Source organism: Myxocyprinus asiaticus, chromosome 24 (assembly GCF_019703515.2).
Source record: "Myxocyprinus asiaticus isolate MX2 ecotype Aquarium Trade chromosome 24, UBuf_Myxa_2, whole genome shotgun sequence".
Lineage (NCBI taxonomy): Eukaryota > Metazoa > Chordata > Actinopteri > Cypriniformes > Catostomidae > Myxocyprinus > Myxocyprinus asiaticus.
The window spans coordinates 32,997,284-33,010,203 of NC_059367.1; the positions used below are offsets into that span (position 1 = coordinate 32,997,284).

Sequence of the window (12,920 nt, forward strand, 5' to 3'; positions counted from 1 at the left end):
TTAAGTGATAAATGAAAACTATTTATGTCATTATTTTTGAAGACGTCCTCACTATGCAACATTTTTCACAAGTGCCTAAAACTTTTGCACATTACTGTATATATATTGTTTTTAAATAAAAACTGCAGTTTATGCAGTACCACAGCTCTTTCCTAAATACCTGTTTGTCACTATACACTGCAACATTTTACTGATTCATGATTTCGAGGTAATTTGATGTTACATTTTATTTCACAAATAATAATAATAATAATATATTTTTGCAAATTACGCATGGAATACGAATTCCTGAAAATGTCACCTCAAAATGTCAGAAAAAATACTTATCTGTCATTTTCAGTTTTGTTCAAGGTGATTTCATCAAAAGTTTTTCAATAACTGTCCAATAAGTGAAAGGACAGTATTTGGGGTAAAAAGCCCCCCTGTTGCAGGGGCTAAAAGCCCCCATAAAACACATTGATTTCATAAATGGGATGAATAGATTTGATATGAAAAATGTTTAAAGTGGGCTCACATTGACTGATCCAATTCCAATGGAGATTAATTTGTTTATAGAGATGTTATGAAATGCCAAATGTGATGAAATTGACAGGAAATGGAGCACCCTTTTCTGTAGTGGTTATTTTGAGTAAGCATTATCTTCACTTGTTACTAAAAACAACAACAACAACAAAAAAAAAACATCAAGCTGTCTCAAAAGTATTTGCATAAGTTGATGAAGTCTGACCTCACTGAGCACTGTTAGGAACACTGTGGTCCTAATAAAGTGCCCGATGTGGTCTTCTGCTGTTGTAGCCCATCCTCCTCAAAGTTCGACATGTTGTGCATTCTGAGATGTTATTCTGCTCACTACAATTGTACAGAGTGGTTATCTGAGTTACCGTAGCCTTTCTATCAGCTCAAACCAGTCTGGCCATTCTCCATTGACCTCTCTCATCAACAAGGTGTTTCCATCTGCAGAACTGCCACTCACTGGTTATTTTTTGTTTTTGGCACAATTCTGAGTAAACTCTAGAGACTGTTGTGCATGAAAATCCCAGGAGATCAGCAGTTACAGAAATACTCAAACCAGCCTGTCTGGCACCAACAATCATGCCACAGTCAAAATCACTGAGATCACATTTTTTCCCCTTTCTGATGATGTGAACATTAACTGAAGCTCCTGACCCGTATCTGCATGATTTTATGCATTGCACTGCTGCCACACGAATGGCTGATTAGACAATTGCATGAATAAGTAGGTGTACAGATGTTCCTAATAAAGTGCAGGATGAGTGTATATTGCCCATATATTTACAGGAGTTGTTTGTACTTGATCTAACCCTTAAAATTAGTTTTGTTGGTGTAACCTAATGTAGTAAAGTTGACTGAGACATGTTAATTCAAATTTTTAACTTAAATCAAACCAGATAATTTAGATGAAGCACATTCTTAAATAGCCACTTTTTACTTTGCAGTGTAGAGTTGTGCAACATATGACCACAAGCAAAGAAAACATACAAAAATAAATAACCATATAGTCTATATTTTTCTGGTGAATTTAGGGCGGCTTGGAGAATTGGCTTGGAAGAGTGCAGGCACATAATCTTCCGCCTGGGCCTCTTGACTGTCCCAGGGTGATTTGGCACACAACCTATCTGCGGCCCTATCATGCCGAATCAAAAAGGCTATATCCACAAACCATTGTCTGTTTTTATTCATTCAGAGACAGAGAGTATGGTTCAAATTAAAATGCACTTTCACAGCAGTTTCCCAAACTCTCTCCCCACTTCAATCCTTTCACATTTCACCTGCCCGCATTTCTCTCCCTTGACCTGAGAGACGCTTTGAACAAAACTGGTTACAACTACCTAGTTCGTTTACACAAGAGGGCGGTTCTTCCCCCTTATATCTTTCCCTCCCCTCCGCGCATCCAATATCGCCTCTTACCTTTATTACAGTGTTCTTTGCTTATTGCCTACGTCTAGGATATTGAACTATGCGCCAGTGCGCTAGATGTGATTTGCACCGGTGGAGTAGGCTACACCGCTTCCCCGCAGCATGCCTTCACGGGCGCTGTGAAACGCACCGGACATCCGTGACACTGTCCTCCAGTTCATAATCGATTCTGTCACCGTGTACGGGTTATTGAGCGCTGTCAGAAGCCACCATCAGCGTAACCGATCAACGCATTTATTCAAAAAGTGAAACAAATTACGCGGATTAAACACGATGGAGAAAGCGATAACTATGAAGGTAAGATTTGGATTCCAAGTGGACGTGTTGCTATGTAAATCGTTTTGTAAATTGTGCTTATACCAATAACGTGTAAAAAAAAAAAAAAAAAAAAAAAAAAAAAAAAAAAAAAAGCTGTTTAGTTTGTTCAGAACAGAAGTTATCACTGGTCCAGAAGGCACAATCTCATGACAGTGAGTCGCTATTGTTTTGGAGTGTCTTAACGAAGTGCAGACGAGCTGTCCGATTTGCGTTTTTTTTTTTTTCTTCACCCTGTTGTTTTTTCCCCTCTCTCATCATCATCACGGGTCGCGTTCCCAGCTGTAGTCTACCACAGTGTTCAAATAAACCGTCTGGCGCGTGCATCTCTTCTGAGATGGGCACAGTTCTCTATATTCTCTATATTATATAGTAATTTTAAGTCATATAAAGTTACAAAAATCACATTATCTTTCTAAATAATTTACATTTAAGGTTTTAAATTATTATTTTTTATTTTTTTTACCGTCAGGGTCAAATCTATATTTGCCGGATCAATGTATATAGACGCGTTTAAACGGATTATCTTTGAACGGCTAAATTGCTTGAAAAGAATGTGTGTATGTCAGCGGCAGTGCAGGTGAGTGTTTTCTGCAAATATCACAATGTTTTCTGAATGTTTTAACTGTAAATGTGGGTGTGGGAGGGACGCGAAAGATTTGTTGACTTTGTGATTGTCAAATACCAAAAATTGTCCATATACAGTAGCCTATATTAGTTCTCTGATTAGTTTTCACACGTACCAAAACTTAATATACAGAATTTATGAATTTATTTATACTTTTAATAATGGATGTTTTTACTTAATGAGGTGTATAATATATATATATATATATATATATATATATATATATATATATATATATATATATATATATACACACACACACTGTACATACACAAATATTTTATTTACCTCATTGTTTGTGTTTTTACCTTACAGATGTTAAATTAATCAGATACCCAGATAGCATATGTACATCTCCGAGAGGTCTGTTTCAGATCTTTTCATCTGGAAAGAATCTTAATCTAATTACGTATAACACACGTAGCCTACTGTGCAACTCTGAGATGTCTGTTTTAGATCTTTTCATCTGGAAATCATTACAATCTTTAACATCTGCTAAACATCTTGAAAAGATCAGATTTACAAACATTCTAAAACACAAATGTCTCAAAGACATCTGCTGAATGTCTTATTGACATCTGAGAGGAAACGTCTTACAGACGTATTACAGATGAGCAAACAACATCAAAAATACATTTTCCAGATGTAAACACACACATCAAATAGACGTCTGGGTGGTGCACCTGTGCTATCAGTGTAACATCTGCTAAACATCTTAGAAAGATAAGAATTACAAACATTCTAAATCATAAATGTATCAAAGACATCTGCTGAATGTCTTATTGACATCCGAGAGGAAACGTCTTACCCATATAGCACACGTACATCTCCGAGATGTCTGTTTGAGATCTTTTCTGAAAAGCATCTCGATCTAATTAACATCTGTCAAACATCTTAAAAAGATCAGATTTACAAACATTCTAAATCATAAACGTCTCAAAGACATCTGCTGAATGTCTTATTTACATCCGAGACATATTTGACATACGTCTAAAAGATGTATTGCAGATAAGCAAACAACGTCAAAAATGCGTCTTCCATATGTAAACACACACATCAAATAGACGTCTGGGTAATGAACGTGTGCTGTCAGGGTAAGGGGCCGTTCACACCTAATGTGTCATTGTGCTAAAAAATTGTAGCTGACGCAGCACCACAGATCCACAGTTTACCTGAATAACCACTGGGTGGTGTGCATGATGATGATTGCCTCTGGACTGTTTCCTGGTTCTGGTCTCCATAAGAAGCAATTTAAAAACCAACAAAACAAGTGTTCCAGGCAGAAAACAACAAGCTTTTTAAGTGTTAGTTAGAGTAAAAATAAGTTCGGGCAACTTGTGCAGTTGTTGGCTGTCATAACAATTTGAAGTAGTTAACGATATCAACATAACTAACCTCGAGCCATCGGTTCATGTCATATACCCATCTGGGTGAGGCACTGTCAAAAGATGGTCATCGCAACTCTGTAAAGTATCTGAACTGGAGCCTCGTTGTTTTTTATTTGGTCATTTGAACAAGTTAAATATGCTTAACATCACATTGTCCATTAAAATCGTACACAAATGTGAGTGAAAACACTGGAGACCGGAAAACGAAAACAAGCTTTCGTTATGAACCGTGGAACACTTCCGCCTTTTAGACATTTGTAACATTTATTTTTAATTGACATGGTGTCTAAAAACACGGCGCTCCTGCACGAGACACTAAAAACCAGCAAAGACATCCATTTGGCGCATGTTTACATTGGAAACCAATTCTAAAAATGGCGTGGATGGATTCTAAAACTAGTTCAGAGTAAATGACCCCTTACACTTGTGCCCTAAGTGAGTCTAATAATCGTTATTACAAGTTCAGAGTACATGAATGATTTAGTGAAGTCGCATTTACAAGTGGGAAACTCAAATTCAATTCAAGATGATAACCCAATTGCCGAGTTGTCACGTTGAAAGGGGCTTGTCGACATGAAAGATAATGGAAACCAATGATTTTGCACAATTATTTTAACTTCTGTACTTAATTTTAATAATATTAATTTGTTATATATGACATTGATTTAACGACTGACCCATTTTGAACCAAAACTATTTTTGCCATCATTCATTGTGAATTGAGTTTGGCTTCTTCCGTATTTTGTTTCCCATTTAAATACGTGACATGTTGTAGTAACGAATGCCCAACTTCAATGTCCACTTGAAGGCAGCAACTACTAATGCTAGTCTGTTTGTTGTTTTGTCACATGGACGTGGTGTGAACTGACTTGCTTGTTATCAGTTTGCTGCTCTGTTGTAGACACATTTGCAGGTTTGAATGACTCTTTACAGAAATCATGCATGTGTGAAGGTATTTATATAAATTTTAACTTAATATAACATAGCCTAATTTGTAAGTTACTGATGTATTTGTTAAAGAAAGAGATGCTGGAGTTCTTGAGGTGTGTGTGCGTGAACAGGGTGTGTCTGTGCTTATGTGCTTCTGGAATAATGAATGTTGTGACCTAGACTTCACCAGTGTATCACTGTAGGCTCAGAGAGCAGTCAAGGTTATCCAACTGTTATGAATCATTCATTAAGTATGAGAAACAGAGAGAGAGAGAGAGAGAGAGAGAGAGAGAGAGAGAGAATTGTTAGGAAAAAAAAAGCAACAATTGCAAAATTCCCCATCCTGAAGTGTCTAGAACCCATGAGAAACTCACTTCACACTACAGGCTGTGTGCATGTGTGAACATATGGTCTTGCATATACCAACAACACGAGTCTCTCTTCATCCTCTCAATTTCTGCTGTTGTACCAATCCAATTTCTGCTCAATTAACTTACAGTATAATCATCTTATTGAAGCTATCTGAATGTTTCTGTGCCTGATCTTCATTTGAGTTGATCTGAGCTGAGCATCTGGTAATGAGATGATTCTGATCCTCTACACAGTGCATGTATTGTGCATGGTTGTTAATTGTGTGATTATATGCACAGTCTACACCTCACCTCATGCATATTCAAGGTTTTAAAGGTATGGTTGAAGGAGAGAGAGAGATGTGTGGAGAGAGACATACTGCAGTTTACCCCTGCTGGTGTAGGATAGCACTTTAATTCTGCTTCTGTGAGCTCAGTGTTTGCCTTACCATCACATATATCTGCTAATCCTTTTCAGCTCGATCAGTCAGTCTCGGTGTCTGTTTGAGTCTATATCAGCCAGTAATGATAGTTTAAGAAATTGTGAAGGTTATCAAGAATGGCATGCCAACCTGCAAATTTGAAGGCAGTAGACTAGAAACTTTAAAAATCACCCTTTAAATTAATCTACACCTACAAATAAAATTCTGTCATCATTTACTCCATCAACAACTTAATGTTGTTTCAATACTGATTTTCTCAGACTAATCTCACAATTAAATTGGAAACGGTAGGTTGACTTTTCTTTAAACAAAATCGGTCAGTGCTTACCGAAATGCAAAACGATGCCCCCAGTGGCCAAAGCGATAAGTGTTGTTGGGTGTATGGCCACATGTGAGCTCCATTTTCCGGGTGAAATGTCCACAGAGGGGCACCAAAAGCGAGTTGTGAAGCAAGTTGTTTTTAGCTGGACAGGCTGTAATACAATAAAGAGGAATGCATATTTTATAATTGTACCCCCCAATCCAAACCCCAAACCTAAACCATTAGTGGAGTAAAAATGTAATGTTAGAGGGAAAAATGCAACCTCCGAATCGCACTGGCCACTGATTATGTGAACACGGTTACTTCCTGGTTTTAACACAAGATCCGAACCCAGGTCCCCATGCTGCTGTCGCAACATGCTTCCGGTCACTCCACAAGGGAAGGTAAACACACTGGAGCCCATGCAAAAATGTCTGATAGGCGATGCCACTTGTCAGTGAATCGGCATAATGTGGGCGATCCTAGGTTTCTGGAACTCTCGGAAACAACATGCCGACTTCCCTTGTGATCATGTTGGATTTTCTATCTTCTGTGAAAAACAAAAGAAGATATTTGAGGAATGTTCACACTGCTCTTCTCCATACAATTAAAACATACAGTAATCAGGGACACTTTAGTCTCAGCCTCAGACTGAATGCCCACGGACTGCCCACAGTTTGTTCTCTAACCTTCTGATGCTTACAGCACAGAAAACTGGAAAACGCTTTCTCGAAAAACTCAGCGGCTGATTCAGTTGGCTGGTTCGATGGAACTTCCGTGAGTAGACACAGGACATTTTATCAGTCTGCCTGGAAGCCGAGTTGTGTTCAAAAGGTTCCGCGTTGATAGAATGAGTGATTTTGAGGACAAAATAATCACAGAATTTGCCTAAGTTTGCCAGGTTAGTGACAACAAATCTTTTAAAGATATTCAGAGTTTCGTTTCAGGCAAGTAGCAGAAAGTGAAGCGGATATCGACGAGCAGAGCTGCATTTTCTGCTTTGTTTACTTAGCTTTGTCTGTGAAATTCTCTATAATGACATTTTCTGTGCAGTACTTAGACTGTCTACACATTTTCTGCACAATTGCTAGCAGAGATTTTTTCCCCATGTCAGCCTTTTATTATGGTATGATACATCTCCAATAACCCCGCCCCTAAACACCCTGTATTGACAAAAATGACTGTGATTGGTCGCTTTAAATGTCAGTTAGATGGCTTTTCCTGTCTAAATGGGCTGTTCTTGGCAAATTGAAGTGGCTATAGACCCCAGACCTATGTCTACTACCTATAGTCTTGCAACTATAGTCTTAAAGGGATAGTCCAAATTTTTATCCTCTCATGATTTACTTACCTTTAAGCCATCCCAGATATGTATGTCTTTCCTTCATCACCAGAACCGAAGTGAAGATTTTTATAAGCATATTTCAGCTCTTTTTGTCCATACAATGCAAGCAAATGGGAGCCATCAGTCTGGTGGCTATTTGATGGTCCAAAAGGCATATTTAGGCAGCATAAAACCAATCCACATGACTCCAGTCGATCAATTTATGTCTTCTGAAGCAAATATAGGTTGGTGTAAGAAACAAATCGATAATTATAACGTTTTTAATTTTAAATTGTTGTTTCTGCTCAGCGTGACATTTGTTCCTCTGTTGTATACAAATTGAGTGCTTCCGACTTCTCGTGTAAACATGCCATTGCGCTTACGTCACTGATGCGTCGACTGCTGGCAGGAAGCGATATTTTAAAGTTAATAAAGTTTTAATTATCGATTTGTTTTTTACACAAACCTAGCAATTTGCTTCAGAAGACATTAATTGATCGACTGGAGTCGTGTGGATTACTTTTATGCTGCCTAAATATGACTTTTGGACCATCAAATAGCCAGCAGACTGATGACACCTGTATACTACCTGTATTGAATGGACAAAAAGAGCTGAAATGTGTTTATAAAAATATTCACTTCGTTCTGCTGAAGAAGGAAAGTCATACACATCTGGGATGGCTTAAAGGGAAGTAATTCATGAGAGGATTTTCAATTTTGGGTGAACTAACCCTTTAAGCTGCAAAGGACAAAAAAACAAACAAACATAAAAGTACTGTAAAAGTAGTCAAAACGACTTGTGTGCCATATTTCAAGTCTTTGGAGGTAGCTTTGTGTAAGGAATAGATAAAAATTAAAGTCATTATTCACTGACAGCCTTCCCCTCTGACATAGTTCTTATATCTCAGTCATAATTGCTTGTGAATTTTCAAACTTGAAGATGCGACGCACCAGGTTTGAAGTCGATGATGACATTTAAGTCATTGATTCAACAAATTAAATTTCCTTTTGAAAGCCATACAGTATGTTTTGGAATGACATGAGGGTGATTAATGGATAGCAGAATTTAAATTTTGTTATCAAACATTTTTTGGTATTTCTTTAAGCGTTTAAAATAATGGCTCTGGACAACATTTCCTTACAGGAAAGAGCCCCCAACCCCCTGGAAAGATCACAACACAAATCAATTAAACTGTTTGAACACTTCAATCTTAACATGGGTCAGTAAAATGCGGCACTATTGAGATTGTATTGTTCTTTATCTTCCCACTGTTTAACCTAAGAGTCAATACCTGGACCATCATCCCTCTCACTTCATTATCCAGACCAAAAGGGCCTTGACATGTCTGTTGCTTGAAACAACACCAAATATAAATCTGAGCGATGATGGATCAGTCCCCATTATATAGATATTGATAGCAGGGTACTGAATAAGCATGTCACTGTAAAATTGTTACAAGATAACCACACACAGCCTTGAGCTAGAATCTGCACTGAGGAAGAGGAGGCAAGAGGGAGGGAGATGCAAGGATCGATATCAAGTGGTGTGGAGGAGAGAAGCGAGGGAAGGAAGTGGGGGTCATGGAGGGAGGTAGCAGGAGAAATAGAGGGGCAAGAAGGAGGGAAGGATGAGGTGGTGGGGGTGAAAGAAAAATGAAAAGGTTGGAGAGGTTTAGGAATAGTTTGCCCAAAAATGAATATTCTGGCATTATTTACACATTACTACAGTCATTATTACTCACACTCTGTCATAATAATTTTGTACCAAACCTGTATGCTCCTTTTTTTCCCTTGAAATACTTAAGGAGAATTCTTGAGGAATCTTCAAGTAGCTATTTTCGATACAACAACAGTTCAAGTGATCTGTACAGCTCAAAAAAGGACATATTAAACATATTTTATATGACTGTATGATACTATATTCCAAGTCTTTCAAAGTTATATGATAGCTTTATGTGGCAGAGGCCAAAATGTATGTAATTATTTACAAATAATCTTGTCCAGCACCAAAACTCTTTTATCACACTCACATCCATGTTAGATTTAGCCTTTTATGTGCTGTGCCAGGTTTTAAATAATTGACACCAATCGTCATTTGTTCTCACATGTGTCAATAGTGAAAGTGATGTGCAAGAGAGCTTCAGTGGAGAGTAAGATTTTCAGTGAATAATGACTTAAATTCTGGTCTTTTCTTTACATAAAATCAGTTGAATGCTTCAGAAGTCTTGGAAAAGTCATATGAACATCATTCACTTACTACATTACTAAATTCTTTACTTGAATGGTGTTTTTTGTGTCCTTTTTGGAGCTTGGACGTGGTCACTATGAACTGTCGTTATATGGAAAAGAGCTGTATGAAGTTTCTTCAGAAATGTCTTTTTGTGTTCAACAGCAAAATACAGGTTTGGAACAACATGAGGTGAGTAAATAATGACAGAATTGTTTTTTGATTTGTTTTTGTTTTTGGTGAACTGTTTCTTTAGAATAAGAGAGAAAAGGGAGGAAAATGGTGAGTAGGAGGTTGGAGAGGAAAGGGAAAATAAGAGGGAGGGAAGAGAAGGATGTAGGGTCAACTTCAGCGATGGCATCTGATTCAGCACAATCTCACTCCCACTCGGGTTACTGCACTGTGACCTAGCCGAGCATGCTGGGACTCTCTACGGCCGAGCCTCTCTTCCTCTTTAATTTTTCATTTCTTTCTATTCGTCTATTTCTCCTTTGACCTTCCATCTATACAAACTCAAACTCCTCTCATCCTCTCATTCTTTCCTTGTCCCTCTGGCACTACTATACATAATTCAGGATTTGTGATGGTTTTCATTTCCCCAATATCATGTGATTGTCGTTATAGGGCTTTAGAGTCTTTTGTCATATCACAATATTTCAAGCCCCTTTTTGTGTATGGCTCATTTTTCATTTTCATTTCATTAAATTTTTTTCTGTATTATGTCAACATTTCTGCTCTCTCTCTCTCTTGCTCTATCTATTTATCTCTAAAGACAATCACCACTCCTCCGCATTAAGTCTTTTGTACCGTCAACATTTTGTTTTGGGTCCATACATTGTCTGTCATGGAAATAATATTGTCTTTTAAACAATAAACACTATATCAGTGTAATCTCTTTCTCAAAATAGAAGCCTTTTGACAAGGCCTCTGAGAAAAAGAAAGCTACAATTATAAAACGGAGCGTTATGACTGTAAATTCTGATGGGATGAGCTGCACTCAAAGCCGTAAATGCAGATGAATGCACACCTATGATCATACATTCTATATTGAAGGAATCTTCCAGGCTCAATTTAAAGGAAAATTTCACCCAAAAATGAAAATCATTTACTGACCCTCATGCCATCCCAGATGTGTATGACTTTCTCTCATCTGCAGAACACAAACGAAGATTTTTAGAAGAATATCTCAACTTTGTAGGCCAATACAATGCAAGTGAATTGGGTACAAAACTTTGAAGCTCTTAAAAAGCACATTAACACAGCATAAAGTAATTCAAAAGGCTCCAGTGGTTTAATTCATATCTTCTGAAGTGATTTTGGGTGGAACAGACCAAAATATAACTCCTTTTTCACTGTATGTCTTGCCATTGCAGTCTCTAAGTACAATCATGATTTCAATCTTGATTACACTTGTAAGTGTAATCGAGCTTGTAATCAAGATCGCCAAGAAGACTGCTGATGTCAAGATTTATTGTGAAAAAGGACTTAGAATATGGTCTGTTCTCACCCAAAACCGACTGAATCAATGAATTTTTATTTTTGAGTGAACTATTCCTTTAAGATCAATCGACAACATTTGTGGCATGATGTTGATTACCACAAAAAATAATCGTCCCTCATTTATAAAAAAAAAAAAAAGAAGCAAAAATCACGATTACGGTGAGGCACTTATAATGGGAGTGCCATGTTAGAATCACATGACCATGTCTCAGGGAACCAAGGTTACATACGTAACCGAGACATTCCCTTACAAATCAGTACACTTGACATTGCGTCACTAAGCTGACGCATATGGTGAACAGTCTCATCACGCCGCACTACACGACATAAACTTCCAGAGAGAAAACATGACACCGCAATCCCGCAGTACGGCGAGCAACATGAGAATGCCTCAAGTGAATGACCCTCATGGTGGACCAGGAGGGGAACACTCAGAATGGATATATGAACTGTAGTCATATAGTATGAATGAACCCCTTCACAAACCCAGTCGGGAAGTTTATTTGTAATGAAAGTGCCTGTGACTTTTGGGAAATACAATGCTCTGAATGCAGGCGGTTGTGTAAAAAGTCAGGGAGCCCGTACTTAAAAGGAGGGGCATAAGTAAATGTTTGGCCATTGAAATAGCAAGCACTCTAGACAGAGATGACTTGCTATGAGAGAGACGTTACGTCTAGGTTGTAAAACCTTGTGAATGTGATTTGAGAAGACATCCTGCTGCAAAACATATGTCTTGTAAGGACACACTGTTCATCCATGCCCATGAAGAGTGTACTTTAGCACCAATTGGGCAATTCGCACCCTGCAGCTCGTAAGCCAGGGTGATCGTATCAATGATCCAGTGAGAAAGTCTTTGCTTGGAGATGGACCTTCCTTTCATGCATTCTCCACAGCACACAAAGAGCTGGTCAGACAGTCTGAACTGGCGTGTACGCTCAATGTATGTGTGTAGCGCTCGCACAGGGCATAACAAATGCAAGGACTATTCCTCATCCAAATTAAATGGAGGAGGGTAAAATGCTTGAAGGTGAACCACCTGCACTCTGAAGGGTGTGGTTAGAACCTTAGGCACATAGCCTTTTCTGGGTTTGACAGTGGTTTTTGAAAGACCCGGACCAAACTCTAGACATGAATTGTCAACTGACAGTGCTTGTAAATCACTGACCCATTTTACTGAGGCCAGAGCCAGCAGCAATGCGGTCTTAAGAGAAAACACATGCAATTCAACATAGACCAGAGGCTCTAAGGGAGGCCCCTTTGACCACTTTTAGGACCAAACTTAGGTCCCAAGTCGGGACTGTAGCCAGGCGAGGGGAATTTAACCACCCCTTAAGGAATTATGATTAAATCAGGTGCCGGCTTCAGGTGCGTGATATGCAGATATAATCACCACATAAACTTTTAGCATAGACAGAGTGAGCCCTGCATCCGATCGCTCTTAAGAAATGTACGAATTTCAGGTATGGGGCAGTTCACTTGGTCTTTGCCGTGTGAAAAGCACCAATTAATGAACACATTCCATTTCAGTGTTTAAAGGCGTCTCGTGGATGGTGCTCTAGCCTATAAAATGGTATTC

The 12,920-nt window shown here is 38.3% G+C and overlaps 1 protein-coding gene across 1 annotated transcript in view; it reads left to right on the forward strand.

Annotated features, from left to right (window-relative positions):
• Positions 1 to 1,814: 1,814 nt before the first annotated feature.
• LOC127414634 (membrane-associated guanylate kinase, WW and PDZ domain-containing protein 3-like) overlaps positions 1,815 to 12,920 on the forward strand; it is a 171,909-nt gene continuing 160,803 nt past the window's right edge. The window contains exon 1 of the mRNA XM_051652813.1: positions 1,815 to 2,833. Within this exon, the coding sequence (XP_051508773.1) occupies positions 2,751 to 2,833 (83 nt within the window). The 5' untranslated portion in view covers positions 1,815 to 2,750. The remainder of the gene's footprint in view (positions 2,834 to 12,920) is intronic.